Below are 26,173 nucleotides of genomic sequence, written 5' to 3'. Positions count from 1 at the left end.
CCCAAAGATCTTTAGTGAAAGAGACAATGTTTGGACTCTCAAGCTTTATTAATAAGCAACCCAATTTAGATGATTTTACAAGCTTGGGAAGGAATCAGAAAATCCCTGCTAAAAATAGCAACTTTTCCACTCAACTCTTATTGTGTATTATTAATGAATAATCAAATTTTTTTAAAGAAGGAAACATCTTAATATTATTCCCTCTCATACAAATATACTTTGCTATATTTAAAGGAAAAAAAATGAAACCATACAAAATACTAAAATTTAACGTGACTATATGGCAAACTCACTCCAAGTAAACTACTATAGAAAATAGAGGAAAAAAGCTTAAAATTAAAACAAAATAGGATAATTTCCGAAGAATTCATAAAATTAAAACCTTTAGAATGGGAAGGTACCTAACAGATAATCTAACCCAGGGCTTCTCAACCTCAGCACCACTGACATTTTGGGCCAGGTAATCTTTTACTGTAGAGAGCTGTCCCATTAGATGCCAGTGGCACTCCCCATAGTTGTGATAACCAAAATGTCTCTACAGACATTATGAAATGTCCTCTATGGGGCAAAATAGCCCCACCCCACCCCACCCCCGACATTGAGAACCACCAATCTAATTATCTTATCAACAGAAAACTGAAGCCTCAAAAGGTTTAACTGTACCATCCATGATTCCACAAATAGTAGCCTAGCCAAGACTTGAATCCAAGTATCTCAGCTCGTAGTCGAATGATCTTTCCACCATACTGCAAAAGCTAAAACCAATTAGGAACCAAAAAACAATCTGATAATGGTCCAAAAATATATTCTATCAGATACATATACATGAGGTATGTTTCAGATAATCAGTAAGCAAAATTCAGACATTCAAAGTACAAGAGAAGTTTATAGGCTTGCAAAAAACTCTTTTCACTACATGTCACTTCTCCTTTCCAACAAATCCAATAATAATGTATCTACTTTCGACTGTGATTTGAGATCTACTATTAATGTCCATTCTAAGGCATATATCACTAATCAAAATAACTATAAAGTTCTACTGACTACTGGTAGTCACCAGGTAGAATGAAAAATTCTCTGTTCTATTAAACAGACATATAAAGAAAACACTAGAAATCAAAAGGAAAGGCATAAATAATTGAATGAAAACTTACTATCTGCTATGACTTTTTAAAAACCATCAATAATTTAAGTCAAATGAAAATTCAATAAGCAAAATAAGAAACGTCCTGATAGATCAGATGATGCTGTAAGAAAACCACCACATTCAGACGCTTTCTTTTATTTTTTAACTTCTAGAAATCTGTTATAAAATACTTAAAAGAGAAAATACACTGATCAAGTTATTAGTAAACTAATATTTTAGATCATAATTCAAAACTCTTAGCTGGAATAAACAAAAGCAAAACCTAAGTGTCTGATAAATCAGTCTTACCTTCCGAGGAAATACCAGGACTGGCCAGAATTAGGATCTGCTTCCAAGGACTTTTGGAGATATTGAATAGCATAGCTTTCCTTGGTGGCTTTATCTCCCAGGAGATCCACAGTATGATGCATCCAACCTATATTAAGTGATTAAAAATATTTACCTAAATGACTTAATTATTCTTCTATTTTAAAGAATACCAAGCAGAAAACAAACAAGTAAAAAATACTCTTTTCAGTAAATTTATTCATTTAGCTTGGCATAAACACTCCCAAAATTTAGAACTGTCAATTCTGGCCTAAGAAAGTCTGTTTTTAAAGTACAGTCAAAGCTATGAAGAACTTTCATTCCAGATAAATTAAAACAATTGTAAGCACTGACTTATCACTTAGTAGATTGTAAACTACAGTTCTTTTATTCTGATTTTTGTATTTGAAAAGATTCCAAGGTATAAAACAAAGAATATAAAGATGTTAAATCTTATTCACTGTTCCGTGTAAAAATTTATGTGCATTTAAGAATCTCCAAGACAGTCTATTAACCCAATGTTTATTTCCAAGGAGTAAATATAAGCTATATAATCAATGACAGTTCAGAGTAAAACACACACATACAATCCCACCTTATTGGCACTGGCTACATATTTTCACACCTCATAAAATAAAAACTATAAAGCATTTGACAATTTTTTAAAACCCCAAGGCTATAAGAAAAGTCCACTCAAATGGTGCAAATAAAAACGGTACAAAATGGGTAACACAAATGTTTAATAAATAAATTTAGATAAGTGCATAATCTCATATGTGGAATCTTAAAAAGTCGAATACACAGAAGCAGAGAGTTGAATGGTGGTTACCAGGAGCGGTAAGGTTGGGGAAATGGGGAGATGTTGGTCAAAGGTTACACAGTTGAAGTTATGTAGGATAAGTAAGTCTAGAGAACATACAGCATTACAACTGCAGTTATTAATATTGTAATATATACTGGAAACTTGCTAATAAGAGAGTAGATTTCAGGTGCTCCCACCACACAAAAACAAATGGTAACTATGTGAGGAGATGCATATGTTGACTAGTTTGACTGTAGTAATCACTTCACTATGTACAGGTGTATCAAAACATCATCTTGTACACCTTAAATACAATTGTTATGATAAACAAACAAGCAAGCAAGCTGGCTATGGAAGTAATCAAAAGACTGGATCATGGACTAGTGTATTCTATACCTTCAAGGCACACAGGAATAATTTGATTTAATTTGCCAGGGAATCATATTTCAGTTGTGGATCAATTCAAGTGCATAAAATCAGCTGTTCTTTGTGTATAGTCCGCAGTACATAAAACAAATAAGGACCCTTATTTTCTGGCATTTATTATAGTTGCTGTGCTCCAAAAGATATTTTAAAAGGATTGAGTTACCATGTTTTACAGAAATATAAGTCAATCACACATCTATTCATCTGTTCTTCCCTTACCTCTCCTACTATTACTAGTAAGAACAGGACCTACAGTAGCAGGCTCTAAAAGGAGTTGCTTAAGCAACAGTGACAAGAAAGTAGGAAGGATTGATGTGCAGGCATAAATTAGACTCAATTAGGGGAAGTACCTTCCCTTTCAAAACCATGAAAAGTTTATCTATACACTCTGCCAAAGAAGACAGGTAATTCAAACGATTTCAATCCATTTCTTAAATTTAAAACGTATATATGCATTTTTGCTATTGACACATTCTTCACTGCAGCTAATTAAAAAACAGCTTGTATTCAAATATTAGCTGAATGAGTAAGCTGTCTGAAGGCATCACTTTGTTTTTTTTACTTAAGAACTAACACAAAAGCTTTTTTGCTGTACTAGTAAACTTGTTTTAATTTAAAGATATAAATTCACATTACTCAAACACTACATGTAATCATTAAAAACAAAACTTTACTATAATTTTTAAAAGTATGGATAACTCAAGGAAAATTCTAACCAGAGATTAAATTAAAAACAAAGCTAAAAATAAAACTTTTATATGAAAGCGATGTGTTTATTTTGTATAACCGATCATATAATATGCATTCATATCATGAAGATAAGTGATAAAGTCTAAGCTTAAATAATTTTAAAATTACATTAAAAATACTCACATCATGAAAACATTCATATTACTACAACGTTGGCTAAAACTTAAGAGTCAATTATTTGCCCAGACCAAAAACAAATTTTAAAAAACTGGGGGGGAGGCAAAAAAACCCCGAAATACCAAATGCAGACAAGAAATATGACTCAGTAACCAAGCAACAAAATTAAATGTTGGAGAATTCCATCATTATCTTCTTGGTGATAGTGACACATTATATCCAGGCGACTACATTCCTTCATCTTCAACATTACAACAGAACTGCATGTGTAGAGAAACTATATATAGTGTTAGATGTTCCACAATTCTTACATAAAATGTTTTAGTTAATATTATCAACAGAGCTATGAAAGCAAGCTCACCAACCACTAAGAGACTTTAGGTAAATCACTTAACTTCATTGAGTACTAAGCATATCTGGCACAAAGAAAGTATTCAGTCCCCCTCACCCATGGGTTAAGTACCAGAGTATAATTTTGAGAATTTAAAAGGACAAGTTGCACTAAAGAACTGTAATGAGATTGATTGTGAGATAGACAATGCTCGGCAGAAGGTGGAAACATGATGGGTTCAGATTAATTCTATCAATTCTGGGGAAAAGGAAAGAAAAGCAATAGGGTACATGAGCCACGTATTTACCATCTGTGACATGTAAAAAACATAAAGAGATGTAACACACTAAATGTATATTATTACATACCCAACTGTTGTAAGACAGTTGCTTTTACTTGTGCAGAAAGGTTTTCTGTCTGCAAAAGTTGTTCATAAGCTTCCTTTGCAGAATGATACTTCCTCTAAAGAGCAGGAAAAACAGATTTAAAGAAAATAAAATTAACATCTTTAAAGAACTAGCTCATATGTTAAGTTTTATATGATACTGATATTTTAGCGTATTTTAAAAAATCAACTGAAAGAGAAAAGTGCCTTACTGAATGTTTCTCTAACTCTAGACAGTTGGGGTTAATAGGCCATGTTTCAGAGTATCTAACACCAGTAAAACATTCAATATAACAAAGTATCATTGAAACATGACCTTTAAGAATTTGCCAAATCTCAATAGTTAAAAAAAGAAATCATCTCAACCTATTTAATAACATAAATGATTTCAACTTTACTTAATAACACTACTGAAACCAGAAAAGTATTCTATTTCCAAGTGCATCATCTGTCTGCCTAGAAATACCAAGCTCCAAAGCAACTTAACAGGAACAATAGAGCACACGTCAAAAATGCTTTAAAAAAACTAAGTGCAAAAGTAGTTGAAACCTAAGTTTAAAAGATATAGATACTGGTATATAAAATATCCTATGAAAAATTTTAGACTACATACATGATTTTGAAGACAACAAACCTCCCATAATTATAGCCTAATAATGCTTGTAATATTTAAGATTCCTTGGGCAAAACTCTAAATGAAACCATTTACCCACAGTTCTCATCCCAAAAGTACTAATATGACTGAAACCCATTATTGCTACAGTCCTAAAACTTAAGACAAAACCTCCCCCCACCCCCCACCAAAAAGGGGAAAAGCCAACAAAAGAAAACCTCATAAATACTATCTTTAAAAAATACTTGGCAGAACAATGAAGTGGCTTTCATTCATGTCACTGATAGTACACAGCTGCCTGAGCAAACAAATCTTTCTCCCCCAAAACATAGGTAGAAACACGAAACTAGCTGTGTGAGCCTCAGGCAAATCACTTGAACTATGATTCAAGATCCATAAAACAGATGTAGTGCCTGATCTTTCTATCTAGAGTTGTTCTAAGGATCAAATGAGATGAAAAAAGAGCTATGGAAACAAATAAGGAGCTCTATGAATACAGTATGTCAACATGAGGAAGATTTGAAAGAACTGTCCACTGAGATTAACAGTAGTTATTACATAAACTTTTATTCATCAAGTAAATGAGTTCCCTTTAAATATTAATCTGGTCTGAAAAAGTAAATTAGACAATTAATGAAGGATAAGGATCAAGTTATTCAACTCAATTCCTTCAACTGATAAATATCTGTTGAACACCTAATACATAACAGGAACTGCTGGGACTACAGTGTAGTCAAGAATACAGATATAAAAACAAATAAAACATACTGTACTGTTAAAAAAAAAACATACTGCTCTGTGTACAATAACAGTATGATATTTCCCAGAGGAAGAAAGAGCATGTGGTAAATTTAGAGTACTAGCACACTGGGCAGAAAATGCAGAGACAAGCAGACAACTTCACAAAGACCTTCCTAAACCATGCTAAAAGACTATAGACTGTATCCTAAGACAATGGGGTACCATTGAAATGAGTTCAAGCAATATGATCAAATTTATATTTTAGAAAGAGCCCTTTGTGGAATTACCTCAACAAATGCTAAAACATACTTCCAAACACTAGTAATAATAATAATAATTTAAAAACCAACATACTTGAAAAGCTGGTTGCATCGTATTGAGAAACATGAAGTTTGATTTCTACCTCCTATTATATACAAAAAACTGGCACCCACATTAAAGACCTAAATATGAAATGTAAAAGTATAAAACTAAGAGAAGAAAATGAAGGAGAGTATTTCTTTGAGATGTGAAAGAATTTATTCAACTTGGCCAAAATGGCACAAATAAGGAGGAGGAGTAAGGATCTGACTTGAAACACATAAGCAGAAAAACAGGCAATGGACATAAAAACCAACACATAAAAGGTGAAAAACATGTGAAGAAGTGTACACCTCTAGAAATCAGAAAATGCAAGTTTAAATGATATACTACCTTCTATCCATCAGATTGGCAAACATAAAGTTGGGTAGTTCTTAGTATTGTGGGGATGTGAGTAAAGGAAAATGCTCATGCCTTGCCTGAAGGGAATTTACTCATGAAATTAGGTATGCAAATATGCTCCAATCTAACAATCTCACTCTTGGGATATATATACCAAAGGAACCTTCCCAGAGGTAATGTTGTAAATGGTACTCTTTGTAGTACCAAGGAGATGGACAACCTAGGTCTATGTCACTACGTGAGTGGAAATATAAAATACGATGGATGCTTACAGCAGAACATTAAGCAGCAATTATAAATAGTATATAAAAGCAACATGAGTTTATCTGTAAAGGTGTTTAGTATAAAGTTTTGTCTCGGGTAATGCTGAAGTAACACTTCAGACAGCTTTAAATTCTGGATAAAATATAAAAGTTAACTATCAGAAAGTACTGAAAAGAAACCAAAATCAGGCAAAAACAGAGAAGCTAATACTTAGAGGGAGGGAATGGCACTGGTTTAGTAACCCCATTTTTCTAGGATTTTCACCTGAAGGCAGGCCCCAACTGGTATCTGGTTGGCTAGAACTCAAACAGAAATCAGCAATCTTACTAGCCTGAAGAATCAGAGGACAGACTTTGAAGCTATCACAAGAGCTGGAAGTGAGGGGAGAAGAAATCCCAGAAAGGAGAGGGAGAGAAAGAACAACAAATTCTGCAGTTAAACTGCTCAAATCCCTGGTTGACCACTGAACTATGCATGAACACAACAGATGTTCAGCAGCCTAAAAGAACTAAAGAAAGAGATTTAGCTGTTGCCAACCACAGGGATGACAAAGTTTCGTGTGTGGCTTGAGCAAAGTTAACTGGCTAATAAAACAAAAATATCATCTTCAGAAAAATATAACAAAATCACTCTCCACAACGTATTATTCATGATACCCAGAATAAAATTACCAGACTTGTAAGAATCAGGAAATTTTTACTCATGTTGAAAAGAAAAGGAAATTAATGAAAACCAGCCATGAAATGACTCAGATGTTGAAATTGCAAATAATTTTAAAGCAGCTATTTTAACAATGTTCACAGATGAAAAGGAAAACATAATCATAAGGAATGAATGAACCAAAAATCAGAGCACGTAAAGAGAAATTAAAAGAGAAACACAAGGAAATTCTAGAACTGAAAAATACTAATTTGAAATTTAAAAAAAAAGTTACTGGAAGGACTGAATAGCAGATTAAAGACTTAATTGGAGTCCAAGAAGGAGAAGAGAGAAAGAATGGGGCAGAAAAAATATTGACAATATAATGGCTGAGAACTTTCCAGAAGTGATGACATCAAAATCCCATATCCAAAAGACTAAAAAAACCACAAGTAGTATAAATATAAAGGAAAAACCAATACCTAAGTACATCATAGTCACATACTTAAGAACCAAACGTAAAGAGAAGAACCTTGAAAGCAGCCAGAGAAAAACCACAAAATACAAAGGATACAACAAGAATGAAAGCCAACTTTATGTAACCATATCAGTAACTGAATTAAATATAAATGGACTAGATATTCAAACAAACACCCGAGACTGCCAGACAGATTTACAAAAGTGAAAGAAAGCCAAAGCCACAGTACTTGTAAGATATGCACTTTTTCATATAAGGATTCAAACAGGCTGAAATAAAAGGATGGGAAAAGATACCACGTAAACTGTAAGTATTAGAAAGCTGAAGTGACTAGATTCAGATCAGATTAAGAAGGCTTCAAGGCAAAGAGTATATTACCAGAGAGAAAGAGGAATATTTCATAATGATAAAGGACATATCAGGATGAGATAACAATAACAAAGCTTCAAAATAAATGAAGACTGACAGAATTAACACTGATAAAATACAATTAATCTACGTAATTTATTCCAATTTCACCAACTGTCCCACTTATATCCTTTTTCTGGTCCAGGATCTAACTCAAAATCCCATGCTGTGTTAAATTAGCATGTCTCTTTACCATCCTCTAATCTGGGACAGATACTCAGTCTCTGACTTTCATTACCTTGTCACTTAAAGCAGCGGTCCCCAACCTTTTTGGCACCAGGGACCGTTTTCGTGGAAGACAATTTTTCCACAGACCGGGGGCGGGTGGGTGGGTGGGGCATGTTTCCAGGCGGTAATGCAAGCCATGGGGGGTGGGGGGGTGTTCAGGCTGTAATGCCAGCAATGGGGGAGCTGCAGATGAAGCTTCGCTCACTCGCCCTGCTGCTCACCTCCTGCTGTGCGGCCCAGTTCCTAATAGGGGTTGGGGACCCCTGACTTAAAGTACTAGCTAATTATTTTGAAGAATGGCCCTTTCAAATTAGTAAGCACCTTGTGGAAAGATATTCAACATTCCTCATACATTAATTAATTAAAATTCTACAGTAAGAAAAAGGTGACCCCTTTCCCCGTTTATTTATTCAATTATTCATTTATAGCAATATGAATATATTTTATTCTATATCTTATATACCATTATTATAATTGTTTCTAAACTTGTGTCAGATTTGGTGATTAGAAACCCCGTTTCCCTCAAGTTGGCTCCTTTATCTTTCCACATGCCCATCATTTTTTGAGCACTTCCTTACTTTCTGGCACCACGAAATGTTCCAAGGCTCATCTAGTAGTTTCCCTGCCTAAGCCCTGGAATCACCCACTTCTCCCCAAGAATTCCTGATTCCTTTTATTGAAGAATTGGATTTAGAAACAAAGATCTGGGTGCTAGTACATTCACTGCTGCCAAGGTGGGTCACTGCTTCTAGGCCCTTGCAGCAAACAGAGCTAGGAAATATATTAACGTATACACACGCATACACACACACACACACTCTTACGTCTCTATTTCTATCCAACTCTCTATTTCCATAAATAACCTATGTTCATAGTGATCCCTCCAATTCCAATCCAACAACACAGAATTCAGTCTAGCCTTTCTTCTTTTCTTACTTGTAAGTTCTCTAACACTGAAAATCTGGTCCTCATTATCCACAATACATTTACTTAATTGTTTACCCCTAATATTTACATAAAATAGTTGCAGAATTTCTATCCATATCCCTGTGAGAAAGTAACTGTAGTGGAAGATTTGTTTACAGTTCTTTTGTCTCTAGCTTTACACTATAGAGTCAAAGTACTATTCTCCAAAGTTATTTAGCTGAGTTCTTTTCATCCCTACCTCTCAGTATACTTATGTTATTCATTTGTATACAGTTTGGTTCATTTGTTACTGTTTACATTCTATTTTGGGCTAACTCACATTCTGGTTGGTCTTAATTATTCAATGAATTTTGGGGTATGTGAAACATAACCAGATTCTAGGAGTTAGAGCTACATAAAAAGTATACTCAAGATAAGTTCTACTCCCTACTACCCCATTCACAACCATTCCTGGGTAAGTAACCAACCTCACTTGTTTCTGGTTTATCCATTTTCAGTATTATCTGTGCACAAGTGGGGCGTGTATCTTGCTTTGCACATACATAGCTTCTTTCACAAAGGGTAGCATATTACACTTTTATACTTCACATTTTTTCCACTTAACAGTATATCCCGGAAATCATTCCATATAGTGATTTACCTAGGTCTTCCCCATTCTTCTCTAAAGCTGCATGGCACTCCACTGCCTGAATGTACCATGGTTTATACGTACAACCATTCTCCTATGTATGGACATTTAGGTTGTTTCCAATGTTTTGCAATCACAAACAATGCTCCAAAAGATATCTTTGTGCCTATATATTTTCATATTTCTGGAGGTATATTTTCAAGGTAGATTCCTAGATTTGGGATTGAGTCAAAAGGTAAGTGTGTATAGAGTTTTGCTAGATTACTGCATGTAGTTTTGTTAGATTATTTTGTTCCAGATGAGGTGTACCAGTTTGCATTATCACAATGCATGAGAGTGCCTGTTTCGCTATCATAGCCACTTACACTTTTCACCCATCTGACAGGTAAGAAATTGTATTTCAGTGTGCTTTAATCTGCATTTCTTTAACCGGGTGCATTTGAACACTTTTTCACATGCTTAAGGGCAGTTATATCTTTTTTGGAAAGTGTCTGCTCATGTCATTCTTCCCAGTTTTCTATTGGGTCTTGTTCCATTGTCTGTCAAATTTTAAGTTTGTTATATATCAGGGGTATTAGCCCTTTGTGCTATATGTTGTAAACATTTTCTCCCAGTTTCATAGGTGTCCTTTGAATGTATGGTTTTTTTGGGGGGGTTTTTGCCATGCAGAAATTATTTTTATGTTGCTCAAACTGACTGGTCATTCTTTTTATTGCCTCTGAATTTTGAGCCATAGTTTAAAAAGCCTTTTTCCTACATCAAGGTTGAAGAAGAATTAATGTTTCTTCTAGTACTTGTACAATATCAATGTTTATATTTTGATCCTAATTCATCTGTAGTAGTTTATTCTTGTGAATAGTTTGTGTTACGGGTCTAATTTTATCTTTTTCCAAATGGCTACCTTATTGTCCCAGGACCATGTATGAATAAATCTACCTTAGCTAAAGGAATGTAAGATATTACCTTTATCATATACTCAATGTCTCTATGTACACTGGATCTATTCCTGGCCTTTCTATGATATTTCACTGGTCTATTTGTCTAGTCACATGCCAGTACAATACTTTTAATCATATAGGCTTCCTTGTAATATTTTAATATCTAGTAGGGTTAATATAACCCATACAATCCCTACCACCACCACCAGTGTTATTCTGGCTATCCTAGAATGTTTTTCCATATCAACTTACCGAATTGCTTTAAAAAGTTTATTAGTAATTTTTACTGATATTGTATTACATTTAAAAACTAACCTAGGGCTTCCCTGGTGGCGCAGTGGTTGAGAATCTGCCTGCTAATGCAGGGGACAGGGGTTCGAGCCCTGGTCTGGGAAGATCCCACATGCCACGGAGCAACTAGGCCCGTGAGCCACAACTACTGAGCCTGCAAGTCTGGAGCCTGTGCTCCACAACAAGAGAGGCCGTGACAGTGAGAGGCCCGCGCACCGCGATGAAGAGTGGCCCCCGCTTGCCACAACTAGAGAAAGCCCTCGCACAGAAACAAAGACCCAATACAGCCAAAAATAAATAAATAAATAAATAAATAAATAAATAAATTTATTTATTTATTAAAAAAAAAAAACAAAAAAAACTAACCTAAATTCCCATGAACATCTTTATACTATTGAGTCAGAGTATCTCTTTTAAGTTTATTGTTAAGTATTTAATTACTTTGCTGTTATTATAAAATGGCAATATTTTCTAACAGTGTGTTCTCTAATTATTGTTGTTGAAAGCTATTAATTTCTGTATGTGCCTCTAATTGATTTTTCTTGTCTAACTGCATTGGTTAATACCTATAGTACAATAATGAGGAGTAATGAAGACAGAGGGCATCTTTTGCCTTGCTCCTGATTTTTGTGAAAATGCCTCTAGTGTTTCCCTTTAAATAAGATACTGACTTTGGAATTAAAGTACATGAATTTTATCATGATATCATGATAGGAAAGTAACCCTTAATTCCTATGTCCAAGAGTATTTTTAATTGGGAATGGGTATTGAGTTTATCAAAGGCTTCTTCAGCATCTATGATGATAGTGACTTGTTTTTACCTTTAGCTCTATTATTATGATGCATGATATTAATAGATTTCCTAATATTCAATCAGCCTTGTATTCCCAGAATGAATACCACTTGGTCATATTATATTATTTGCTTAATGAGGTAACAGATTGTTTGCTAATATTTTACTTAGTATTTTTATACCAATATTCATCAGTGATAACAGTTTGTATATTGATTCTTTTTTGTACTGTCTTTATCAGGTTTAGGCATCAATGTTACACTTGTTTCAAAAAGGAATGGGGGGAAACAGTATGTCAGTTCCTCAAAAATTTTAACAGAATTACCACATGACCCAGTAATTCCACTTCTGGGGGTATATATCAAAAAAAATTGAAAGCTGGGACAAAAACAAATATTTGCACACTCATGTTCACAGTAGCATTATTCACAACAGGCAAAAGTTGGAAGCTACACGAGTGTCCACTGACAGATGAATGGATAAACCAAATGTGGTGTATACATATAATGAAATATTATTCCGCCTTTAAAAGGAATGGAATTCTGGCACATGCTACAATATATACAAACCTTAAAGACATTATGCTGAGAGAAATAAGCCAGACACAAAAAGACAAATACTGTATCATTCCACTTACATGAGGTACCTAGAATAGTCAAACTCATAGAGACAAAAAGTAGAACAGTGGTTGCCAGGGGCTGGGGGGAGGGAGGAATGAGGAGCTATTTTTTAATGGGTATAGAGTTTCAGCTTGGGATGATGAAAAAGTTCTGGAGATGGATGGTGGTGATAGTTGCACAATAATGCGAGTGTACTTAATGCCACTGAATTGTATACTTAACAAATGGCTAAAATGGTAAAGTTAATGTCAGGTATATTTTACAATTAAATAAAAAAGAAGACACCAAAGAACTGTGGCCTGTAGTTAATGTCTAGAATCAGATTTTTGTTTCCATTATATTTTAAAAACATGCTATAGAATCAGTAAGTGCAGAAAGGACTTTAATTATTATCAAACACATAAATCTCTCAAGGTCAGATTAAAAGCTGTTATAAGCCCCCTATCCCTCTCAAAAAAAGGAAAAGAAATGAGAAAGTTTCTCTCCATTTCTAGTGGTCTCGCATAATCTATAGAGTGCTAGAATTATCTGGTACTTAAAGGCTTGATAGAATTCCCCTGTAAAACCATTTGGGCATGGTACTTTCTGTAGGGCATTACTTAATTTTCTCTGTTTCTTTTTATGAAAATTGGCTTTTTATAACTTTCCTAACTCTAATGAGGTCAATTTCTCTAATCTGTATTTCCCTGGGAAACAGTCCACTTTAAGTTTTCAAATTCATTTGCATACAGGTCTGCTAAGCAGTCTTATATGACTGTACTAATTTCTTCTGTTTCCATGGTTATCTTACTTTATGTATCTGTGCTTTACCTCTCATTTATCCTCCTGATCAAGTTAGTTTGTGGTTTATCTATTTTGTTAATTCTTTTCAGAATATTAAGGTTCTGACCTATTAATTAGATCTACTGTTTTTCTCTCCTTTTCACACTATTCATTTCTTTCAAAAAAAAATCTTTCTTCCTCACAATGTTGTTTTCCTTACAATGATTTTTGTTTGTTTTGTTAACATATTTCCTCACACTGAACTAATCTTGAATTCATGGAATAAACCCTAGGTAATCATGACATACTTACTGCATCTTTAAATGTCAGCTGGAATTTATTTTTCTTTCTTTAGAATTTTTGGATTTGTACAATATGCATAAATGAAACCAGCCTACAGTGTTTCAGTAATAAACTACTGCTAGTTAGAAGACAATGTTAAAAATGAAACTAGTAATTCTTATCAACAGTGTTATTCATAATAACATTATTTGTAACTATCTCTCAAGGGAGAATAGTTAAATTAGCTACAGTACATCTCTGCAAAGGGATATAATACAGCTCTACATGTACTGATAGGGAATGATTTCCAAAATATAATACTAAGTTAAAAAAGCCAATTTAAACAAGATCAAGAGAGAACATATATAATGGGCTAGTATTTCAATAAAATAAAGAAAAACAAATATATGTGCAAACATATATATGGATTTGCTTATATATACACTGAGATTCTCTGGAAGGATATAAAAAACACTGGTTATGGTCGTTGGTGGCTTTCGGGAGGGGAATAGGTGTCCAGGGAAAAGGAGGGAGGAGTATACTACACTGTGTATTCTTGCAGGCACTTTCATTTTGGATTATCTACTCAAAAATAAGTAACACTGTAATAACAAAATTAAAAGGGAGAAATCCTTTATCTTTAATCTTTAAAGATTATTTAGAATTTAGATGGTGACTTGTTCAAGTTATTTCATTAAAATCAAGAAAAAGAAATGAAGGCCAGTTAATACTATTATTACTATTAGGGAAAAAAATGGTTCTGGGGGTCTCAGCTAATAAAATGGGAAAGGTAAATTAAATAATTGATATAAATATCCAATAATTCATAATATATTTACTTGGAGATATGACATTATACAGAGAAACAAAATTATCTTTATTTAGATAATCTAAGAATGGGTGTGGGTGAGTTGACATGACATCTCATTAAAATTACCCAAACCTAAACAGAACTACCATATGATCCAGCAATCCCACTTCTGGGTACAGGTATATTTCCAAAGGAAACAAAACCATTATTTTGATGAGATATCTGTACTCCTATGTTTACTGCAGGATTATTCACAAGAGCCAAGAATGGAAACAACCTAAGTGTCTGTCTCCAGATGGATCAAGAAAATGTGGTATATAAATACAATGGAATGATATTTCAGCCTTAAAAAAAGAAGGAAATCCTGTCATTTGTGACAACCTAGGTAAATCTGGAAGGAATTATGCTAAGTGAAATAAACCAGACAGAGAAAGACACATACTATATGATATCACTTATATGTGGATTCTTTTTAAAAAGGGGTGGGGGTGGGGAGTTGAACTCATAGAAAAGTCAGTAGAAAGGGTTGCCAGGGGGTGGGGTGGAAGAAATGGGGAAAGGTTGGTAAAAAGGTACAAACTTCCAGTTACAAGACGAATAAGGTCTGAGGATCTAACATATAATATGATGATTATAGTTGATAACACTGTATTGTACAATTGAAGTTTGTTAAGACAATCAAACTTAATTGTTCTCACTGCCCCCACTTTAGAGATGTGAGGTGATGGGTGTGTTAATTAACTCAGTGGGGGAAATCATATATATATCAATTCATCACATTATACACTTTGTAGGTAAGCCTTTTGTTTCCCTTAATTTTTCACCTGAAAATAAAAATCCTTGTTATAAGCACTGGAGTAGAGATTTTTCAGTCCTTTCATATGCTTACAGTGTCATCTTCCCGTCATCTAATAATTATATACTCTGCCTAGCACAAATTTTGTTCTTTTTGTTTTGCTTAATCTTAATGGGCACTAAAATTTATCAAATGAAAGAATCAGTGGGGGGAGGGTCCTGTACCCACATTACCTTCACGAGATTAAAAAAAATTAACACCAACAGACAACTTCTCATCAGAAACAATGAAAACCAAAAGACAATGGAATGTAAATTTTAAAGTGGTCAAATAAAAACAATCAAATAGAATTCCATCTCAAGCGAAAAACATTCATTAAAAAGAAAGGCGAGATAACATCTGCTTTACCTAATGACAGACCAGGGAAATCTCACTAAGAACTAGAAAAGCTGGGAAAAAAATCAGAGCTCATCCTTTTGAAGACAGCAGAGATCTCCTGAGGTAATGAAAACAGAAGGAGTTAAGACTCCAGGGAAAGAACTTTGGAGAGGAAGCTTATTTCTATAGCTGCTTTCACCCTGGGGCCTTTACTGATTTGGCAAAAATCAGCAGTTGGCAGGAGGCTGGGATTAGCGTTGGCAGGTAAAGACTCGGATCCACAACATGAATGTAATTCTCAAATGCATCCTCTCAAGGTGGATAAAATCCCTAGATTAGTAGAGTATCCAAACCTGAGTGTGCATCAATTCTGAGTCAGTGGATGTGCGCGCATGTGTGCGTGCGAGTATGCACGGGGGCGGGAAGGGCGGGTGTGCACACAGATGGAGGTGTCCAGGAAACAGATGTTAATTGTTTAGACCACCCCATGGTGGCTCTGAAACACAACAGACCTTAGAAATTATGTAGAAATATAACAGTATTTTTTTTTCTAAAAAGCTGTTATAAAAATTGTTTTTTTGGGTAAACTATGATTACCAAATATTTAGCCTCATACCAACTTATGCCTGATTTTCCATACCACTGCCTACCTAGACTAAATGTCTATGTTTTATGTCCTTTACCATATAACTAAGCAAAATCTGCCATACATAAAAATAAAATGTTATAAAATTAAACTAAAAAAGTTTTTTAAATACAGCAGCTATAAAAGTAATGGTAATGACATCAAGAGGTTACTAATATGCCTTTCAAACAGTGATACGTGGAAGGGATATTTTAATCTTAAGAAAAAGTGAAACTAAAAACAATGCATTATAACAACCATGTATAAACATTTCGAAAAGAAAACTAGGCATTTCACATCAAGAATAAGAGAAATCTTCTTAAATACAGCCATTTAAGCCTGCAGATAGTTTGAGTTTAGAGGCAAATCATATTGAATGAAACGTCTTTGTACACAACAAGCACTCTGTGTAATAACTGTAACACTAAAGCAAAATCTTGACCACATTTAATGAGTATAAAATGTATGTAAGAAGTAATGCTCAGAACTCCATTAAATTATCTGTATATCTGATTCCACTTAAAATGGTATGGGTGATCATTTTTGTTTGTTTTAAGTAAGCTAAGTTAAAACACTTACCTGGGTTTCATATAAGTGGGCAATGTGAAATTGAACTGCAAAGATGATGGAAAACAAAAATCAATAATAATACAGCAGTGTTTGGGTAAATTTAATTAAAAATATAAAATGTAAAATATAAGCACTATCTCTACCACACAGATTTAAGTAATTACAGAACATAAGTTTTCTTTTTAATAACACAGAATATACAAACAAACATACACGAACACGATAAGAAACCACATGTATTCACTGTTGGCCATTACTAAATTTTGCCAATGTAATTATTAAAATTAATATTAAAATCTATAGCAAGTGGGTATACTTCTTACAAAGTTCAAAATGGCAACATTAAGCAAATAAAGAAAACTTTTATAACCTATACATTTCAAAACATGGTATTTAAAACCTGAGTTACAAGTCAAAAAAGAAAAAGTATTTGATTAAAACAACAACAAAAATACCCTCCAATTTTTTCCTTATACCATATTTCATATCAATGTTTATAAAGAAGTCATAGACAAGCATGACACTAGTAATAACACACAGAGGAAATAAGTTGCATTTCTCTATCAGTTCTTCATAATTTTTTTTTAAAGTCAAACCACTTGGAAGGCAAGAACAGTAAACAGTCTCAACATTAACAAGTATCTCTTGAAAATCAAATAAAAATATACGTATTTCAGCTTTTATTTTCAGCTCTTCCTGATACTGCACTACCAGAATATGAATGATTCAACAAAAGCAACAATGAACCAGGAATCAAAACTGGATTCTGGTTTACTTAAATAATATGATTTTCACCCTTCAATGACAAACCTTTTTTTTAATGTTCTATCTACCTGGATTTCATAGTTGAATTTCAAGGAGTCTGGGAGCCTTTCAAAATTATATGCATAATATACATGTGGATCTTTAAAAACAAGGTCCACAGCTATCATCAATTTCTCATCGCCATCATAAACTAACTCTCTCACTGACTCCCATAACCGTAAGAGTCACCTGGGAGGCTTACTAAAAATAGAGATCCCTGAGATTATATTCAGTGATCCCAGGCAAGGCCTGGAAAGGTGCCTTTTTATTTAGTTCTGCAAGGGATTTTGATACCTGTTCCTAGACCAGCACCTGGGAACAGCTGAAGTAAATAAGCATAAAGACCAAAACAAAATATATAATGAACTTTAATATCAAACATTTTTGGATCAAAAGTAAAGTACTGCCCTCTCCATACATAATCATTAAATATCGTATGTTAAATAATCAGCAATGAGGCAAAATAAAAACATCACCTTTAAAAGCTGAAAAGCAACATTTTGTGAAAAGCACATAAAAATAATAATAAAAGTTCTACAGGTATAAATATCCCCTTTACCTATATCTTTTGAGGGGTTTTCTTATTTCCTAGTCCCCTTTTCCAACACAGCTCTCCTTGAGAGTTCCAGTCCATCTCACCTCACTACATCATTAGAGGGAGACTGGGTTACAGGTTAAGAGAATGAGGAAGAGATGGAAAATCTATGCCCTTCTCCCCTCAATCTTCCTACTCCTCTAACAAAGGTGACATGGAAAGGTCACATGGAAGAAAAGATCAGCAGCACGGTGGCATTCTATTACCATCCCAAACTCCCTCCAGGCTCAGCAAGGGCTTTCCTATCCCATGAGTTACTAAATCCAGTATCATCTTTTGTGGTATGAAAACCAATCTATATTTAATTTCTTAAAAGTCCTCTTCAAAGTGGAACATAACCATACAACTAAGAAAAAGCTCCACTTGGCAAGTCTCAATTAGAGGTAGAAATTTTTAACAAATATTGCCATAAAACGTTCTGAAATTAAACTTTTTTCAGAAATTAATACATTATTTTTAGAATTAACAGAATTAATTAAATCTAGAAGGAACAATTTTATCCCAAGGGGCAATCATATAATGAGAAGTCTCACATCACCATGATTCTACTTTCAAAACACAATCTGTAATTAACCCCTCTTAAATAGCTCTAGAAGCGGCAAGTGTATCTACTTATTTTCTTTAATTGCATAAATGAATTGTGCCATAAAACAGAAATCTCATACAGACTTCTTTTTAAAGCTCACTTTACTTTCTAAAATCTTCTGAACTTTGTAGCACGACAAAGTAACATGGAAGATTTCAAAAAACAGTCAACGTCTGTGGCATATCTAAATAGGTTATGATATAAAAAATTCAAAGAGAAATAAGTTTTACAAAGATAATAAAGAGCCTGATGTTTAAACAGTAATAATATCTAGCTCAAATTAAGTAGTCTGTGTTTGCTAGTGCTCTGTGAGACATCAGCCATTATTACCATGGTTATCAAGTAGCTATGTTGACTGTCAAAAATAAACTACCCAAATCAACTGAACTATAATGGCCTAACGTCTCTAAATAAAGCACATGCCCTTCCATTAGAGTGACCAACCTTTTAGCACCCAAAGTTCTGAGTCTGGGGAAACGCCTCAGCCCTGTGCAAAACAGGACATTGGTCACCCTCCCTCTTATTTCCGTTCTCAACAACCAACAGAAAGAGAGTCGTGGTAAGCTCGAAAAAGTATTCATGATTGTTCAAACTGTCCTCTTCAAATTCAACGAGATCTGCCCTGTGGTACTCATTCTACATAGGTGTTTTCCTTCAGGAGCAATGATCTACAAGTAAGATTTAACTTCAACAGAGTAGAATAAAATGAGGATTTACAAAAATATTTAGTTTGAAATTTATGTAACGTCCCTCAAAGGTTATCATTCAAACTGACAAGTACGTATGAAAGTTAGTTTTTAGGCACTAGCTACAATCAATTAAACGAAAATCAGATTTTTTTCTTATTCCCATAAATTAATTTTAAAAGGATTTTAAGGGTTTATATTCTAGATGGTTTATATAACCTGGATATATAATTAAGGAAAAAGTATAAAAAATTAACACTATAAATTAATATATCAATGAGTTAAATCCTTTGTCTATCCTCATCTTAGAAACTAAAATATTGCTGCATTTGTTACCTTCCCACCATTTGTTCTGGAAATACACTGATCAGTACTAATCCTGAGTTTCATTTAAAGACAATAGAATTTTTAAGTTTTCTCAGAAAACTGCATTTAGTAGAATTATGAGATAATTAGTCTGGTCTAGATAATGATTTAATCCACACTATGTCTTAATTCATATTATATGCAAGTTATATTCAAATTTCTACCGTTTTTTTCACTGATTCAGTCATTTGGGGGCATTTTTACCACTGAGACTACTCTTCACTAAACTCCTTTCTATATGGTTAAAAAATGAAGTCACTTACAGCAAAATACTGACTCTGTAAAACCTAGAATCTTTTGACTGGTCTGAAATTTTCATGAATGACTCAATTTTTCATACACTCTAATTATAAATTTTATTGTTCAAGTAAGAAAGTTTTAAAGAAATCCAGCTTGAATCCAATGCATATTCTTTAAACGTTTATTGGCTACCTTAAAGTACACTAAATAAATATGCCAACACATACTTATTGATAAACACATCATAATCAACCCAACCTGCTTTTAGAAAGAAACATACATAGAAGCAGAAAATAAATGTCTAAAGAAAACCACTGTATCAGAACATGCTTCACACATTCTTTTTTAATTAACTGAAAAATCTCACCTCAATCTTTATGTATGATGCTTAAAACTATAATAGAAAGTCAAAGTATATCTTCATAATTACCAATAATTTTAGTACCACAAAGCCCGAATCAGTGAGCTAACACATATGAATTTTTGTATACTCAGTTTTCCTAAAAGATTGGCAAACCCTGTTTTTAATCCCAAGTCATCTACAATGTAATTAATACACAAATAATCAATCTTGTTCACTAGCACAGATAATTTAATTCAACAACCCAGTTCACTGGCATATCTATTTTAGACACAGGCTGCTGCTCGTAATAACTGGTCTCACATGTTCCATTTGTACAAGTAGCCATGGCAACAAATACAGTTAGATTCAACAATTCTAGGGGAAAAAATTACACAGGATTTATGACTATTATTATTATTACTATTATTTGCCATGAAGTGATCTGAACACATGCAGAGAACTATGGTACTTAATAATACTTACTTTCAGCATTGGACAAAGTGCAGGGATTACAGTCAACCAAAGCTAACTGAAAATGCTGCAAGAAGAGAGTGAGAAAATTAATGCACTAAATTCAATCATATAAATGTATTTTAAAATAATTTTCAGGTATATAAGGTCTAATATAATAATGAAACTATGCTATGCAAATAAAACATACTAGACAACCAACTAACATTACCTTGAACATTTATTGCTGGCAACAAACATGTTGCTGAATATTTTCTTCAAACAGTTGAGAATGGAGAATTGGGGTAAGAATTAACCTGATATCAAGTTATCCTACATAAAATTTTGTTTATATGGAAAAAGAATCAGGTTTTTAAGTCTTCTAGTAAATAGGAAGTATTAGGTATAGAACACTTCAAATAGAACACATCATTACTTTAAAAACTGAAAGTAAAAAGTTCATTGGTATTAATATATTAAACACCACTATCTCAAAATGATGTGAATTTTTTTTAAAAAAATGACTATGGGAATTATCATAAAGGGTAAAACTATCTGCCCTTACTGATTCTTCAATAATTACTGTATTTAGTGTCTTTTAAAAGTATTTGAAGTACCACAAAGAATGCATCAAATAGCCACACAAAACCAATGCACATAAAGAAAACCACTGATACACATTTCAGTAAACTAAAGGGAGATGAGGGAGTAGGGTGGGGATGGCATGACCTCATAGTTTCATTTCTAGTTTCTAAACCAGATGCAAAATAGATGTACCTATTAAGACATAAATCAGCAGAAATAACTATCAATTATGATCATCAACCCCCAAACCTGAAGATGCCATAGTAAAATATCTAGCACCCATCCATCCTTGCAACCACCAGAAATGAAATGCAATTATCCTTTTAGAATGTACATGCTATTATATGTGTAGGCAATATTAAACCACTAATAATTTACAGCATCCACTTGTAATAATGTCATATAAGCCTGCCCCCCCCAAAAATACATGTCAAACTCAAGGTGTAACATGTATCTTTAAGAATACAAATCATCATCAAGAACACTGGATGCCATCTGGCATCTAGTGTATCAACATTAAATCTGCTATATAAACTAAGAGAAGGCATACAAGTACTAGAAATGGTATAAAATATTTAAAATTTTAAAAAAGGTAAATCTCTTTGAACTCTTCTAAAAAATATTTCCAGAAATGTATATTCAAATTTTCTGAGTCTCCACAAATTTTTACCATTAAAAGTAATCAAAAGCCAAAGTATACACCATTTTCTAAAAATTACCACTCCTATCCACAATCCAAATGCCTCAAGAGTTATATTTTTTTAACTGCTGGATAAACTGAAAATTGATATGTACAATGACAACTTCTAGATATAAGCCCAAAAAGAACTTTCTTTATCAAATCTTTCTTATCAAGAGAAATCATCATCAGCAAGCTTTTAGTACTGTATTTCAGAATAGAATCAACAAAACTGCACTTGGTCAACTAGAACCCTCAATTAACAAAAATAAACTAATGTCAGCTACCCAGTGTTACAATGAAAGAAAAATTAGAAGGCATAATTTGGTATGAATCAGTAGTTATTACATTCATTCACAAATGTCTGTTATATGCTTGCATAATTAGGCTAGCCTACATCTGCAGTACTCTTAATATTTAAGGGTTGTAATATTCTGAATGGGCAAGCTACTAACGAAATGACTATGACCCTTAAATGTTAAATATTTAATCCATTCAACAAATACTTCAAGACCCTATAATGTCCTTAGGACAATGCAGATACTAGGGACACAATGATCAACAAACCAAGAGTGAAAAATTATTTGCCGTGATTGACTGAATGAAAAAAAAAAAATCCAACATCTGAACACTTCAAGAACTGCTTTTATTTTCCCCTGGCCTACAAAGCAGATTGTTATGTCCTCAAACATCCTTTTAGTGTGCTACCATAGCAATAGAAAACAGACTATTTTAAAAAGTGAGTACTATGAAAGCAAAGCACGCTTTATAACCAGTTGTTCTCCTCTAGACAAAAAGAGGCACAGCAGCCACACATTCAGACCGTACTACATTTCTAAGCCTAATCTATCCTGCCAGCATAAATTAATATTTAGATAAGAGAAGACAGACCTTTCCTAGCTGAGCCAAAGGATACAAACTGACCTGCAAAGAAACACCCTTTAAGATGGCAGTATTTTAGTTTTGCTATTTCACTGAAATCCCACGAAGAGCAGAGATGCATAATTCGAATTGCCCAACCTACATTTCATCTATCAATAGTCAAGGTCCTGCAGCGAAAACTGGCAAAGTATTTCTGGACCATGTTTTACATAATTATCAATCAATCTTAAAATCAGCAATGAGGTCACTGACGCACCATTTCAAACCCCAAATATCATGAAATATTAAACATTTCCAAACCACAATGATGTCTAAAAATTAACTCAGCAAAAGAGTACATATTCAAAAACAGGCATGTGAGAATGAAAGAACTTACAGAATAACTACTTAAGTTTAAGAAACTAAGAAGAGCCACACAAAACCACCCCACATAAAGAAAACCACTGATACACCTTTCAGTAAACTAAAGGGAGATGAGGGACTAGGGTGGGGATGGCATGACTTCACAGTTTCATTTCAGTATCCAAGCCGGATGCAAAATAGATGTATCTTTAACATATAAATCAGCAGAAGTAACTATCAACTATGATAATCAGCCCCAAACCTTGAAGATGCCATGGTAAAATATGTAGCACCCATCGTTGCAACCAACAGAAAGAGCTAGGAAATAACTGTACCTCACACCGAAATATTGCAGTACTGAAACCGACTACTGTGTGAAATACTACGCAGTAGAGGCTTCTGCAGTTCAAAGACTATATGCAAACCTCAAGGCAGAAAGCATTCTATAGAAAATTAATTTCCAAGCAAGAAGATGTACCTAAGACTTTGTTTTTCCTAATGTTAACAGTGATTTCCTTTTAATAGCACTTCTGGTCCAATTTAGTACAAGGTTCAATTCATTACAATTTCTGTTGACATCTTTATCACCAAAGTCACTTTCTCTTTAAAAGGTTTTGACTTGTTCAATATTTCAAAATAACTTTATAGCATTTTGCTTTCTATAGACTAAGGAACTTGATTTCTATCTGGAGGGGGAAATCTATATTGATGTAATTAACACACAAAACTTGAGTTTCAAGACTTTATTTCCCTTTAAAGAGTTTTACTTCTAGTTATATAGTCTGTGATTATCTCACAATCTTTTCAACTGTAGAACCCTCCAACTGTATTCTCAACTCTGAAGACAAGCAATGAGGTAACTTTTCATAACTGACAAATTATGGTTGTATGTATAAATTATTAATATGGAGCAATGTTTGGATTCCAGATCCAATCTTGGATTTTCTGATTCAGTGGGTTGGGGATCACACCCTATGAACCAGATTAAAGCTTCTACAAATTATTCCAGTGCACAGTCAGGGTTAAATGCCAATATTTAAAACTTGTAAATTGTGTGCTTACCACCAAAAGCCTTACTTCAGTCTATGTAGACAAGGTACGTGTAGTCAATACTGCTGTCTATATTCAATTAAAGCAGACGCAGCTTTTTAGGAATAAAATGTTGGCAACCGGTTTTTACTCTACGCCAGGCACTCTGTTATGGCTACGCATCTACGCAATTGAATAAAAGGCTCACTGAAATTAATGTCCTAACAGAAGTTTAAAAGACAGTTCCATAGCAGAGTCCAAAAGATATAGCTGAGGGAAGAAAAGAGGTCCTTCAGGCTGAGGAAACGACTTATGTGTACACAGCCCTTATGAAACAGGGTTTTATGGACCGTTTAAGTGGGAGAAGGGAAGGTGTCAGGCACTCTTGCAGGTCAAAGGCAAATTATTTTTTCTTTTTCATTTTGACAGATTGCCACAATTTTGAAAGTATGATTTAAAACCAACAAACTTCATTCCTAAAACTAACAGTCTATGATAAATGAATGAAACTAGGGAAATGCCTTAGGATGTGATGGTACTTACTTCAGGGATTTAGTCTCTGAAAATAAGATACAGAACTAAAGCTGGTAAGTTCTGGTAACGTTTATGAGCCATGATGCCTGGCCAAGCTGATCTGATGGAGATTCTCTCAAAGCCCTCAAACTCAGTTCTTCCATTCTCTTTGTAATACAAGATTATTACAAGAGTTTCAAGGAAGGACTCTACTGCACCAATGACTAATAGTTAATGGATCCTGGCAATCATGACTCAGAAGAGGCTCCTTCTTTTCAAGTTTACCAATCTGGTCTCTTCCAAGACTTTCTTTAACAAAAAAGTAAGACAAAAGATATTCTATACTGAAGATGTTCAAAATCTTATTTCTAGCCCTTCTTTTCAGCTCCAGACTTGTATCTGTCTATACCAACATCTGATATCCCTCAGGTACCTCCAACTCGATAAACTCCCAAATGACCCATCTCCATTCGGAGGCTTTTCACGTCCCAATCCCAAAACCTGCTGCTACTTTCTTTATCCCCTACTTTAGTTAACAGAAAAGTGATTCAAGCCAATAAATGGGGAATCTCTACCCACATTGAATCTGTTAATAAATTAACTCCTTTATTAAAACTCCTTAAGATCTCTAGGATGTCTTACCTTTTATCCATCCATCCATGCAGCCATCCTACGAGAACCCATTTATTCTACAGATCTGGCTCACCTTTCTTCCTGTAACTGGGTCCTACCTAGTCTCCCAATTCCTCCTTTCTACCACATTTTATAAAAGTACAGGTATGCAACCGATTAGAAATTCTAAAACACTGGTTCTAGTATATGTCTAATCTGTGTACACAAATGATCAGAATATGTACTGACTTAATTTTCAAGTTCTTTAAATCTAGTGTACAATTTGTGCTCATATCAGAATAAGACTAATATGTACACAAATAACAAATACAAAGCGAACATAACATATTTTATAAAGGGGATAATGTAACAATTTGCATTGTAAAATGCTACTTTGGAACGTAACCTTTAAAAAAAATGTGACACTGGATACACTGAATGCTTCATAAAGCTGCATTTGAAGATCAAATATTTACAACCACAAATTTAAGTAGTTATCAGTAAACACCAAAAAATGCTTTTTGATTAGAAACAACTTCTTGTAGTTAAAATGTATTTGAGGAGAGAAACCTGACACGAGAAACCTGGACTCATCGCAACCCCTCAGCATCAGAGAGGATAGTTACTGCACATCTATGAGCAGTCATGTCCTTTTCAAACATGTATTTAAGGAACTGAAGTACTTCAGCTATTTACACTACTT

The 26,173-nt window shown here is 33.9% G+C and overlaps 1 protein-coding gene across 9 annotated transcripts in view; it reads right to left on the bottom strand.

Moving 5' to 3' along the window:
* The window catches only part of KDM6A (lysine demethylase 6A), a 206,950-nt gene that overhangs the window by 55,248 nt on the left and 125,529 nt on the right, over positions 1-26,173 (bottom strand). For 8 of the 9 annotated variants that reach the window (XM_082378060.1, XM_082378062.1, XM_082378061.1 and 5 more), the window contains 4 exons: positions 20,862-20,916; positions 16,768-16,802; positions 4,248-4,341; positions 1,436-1,562 (listed from right to left, as the gene is read on the bottom strand). In XM_082378060.1, coding sequence (XP_082234186.1) covers positions 1,436-1,562; positions 4,248-4,341; positions 16,768-16,802; positions 20,862-20,916 — 311 coding nt within the window. Of the gene's footprint in view, positions 1-1,435; positions 1,563-4,247; positions 4,342-16,767; positions 16,803-18,121; positions 18,830-20,861; positions 20,917-26,173 lie in introns of those variants that run through there. The other variant, XM_082378058.1, reaches the window with a different exon arrangement.

This window comes from Balaenoptera borealis (genome assembly GCF_965194805.1).
Source record: "Balaenoptera borealis genome assembly, chromosome: X".
Classification (NCBI taxonomy): Eukaryota; Metazoa; Chordata; class Mammalia; order Artiodactyla; family Balaenopteridae; genus Balaenoptera; species Balaenoptera borealis.
Note: the sequence above shows the minus strand (reverse complement) of the source record. Positions and strands in the feature narration are given on the sequence as shown.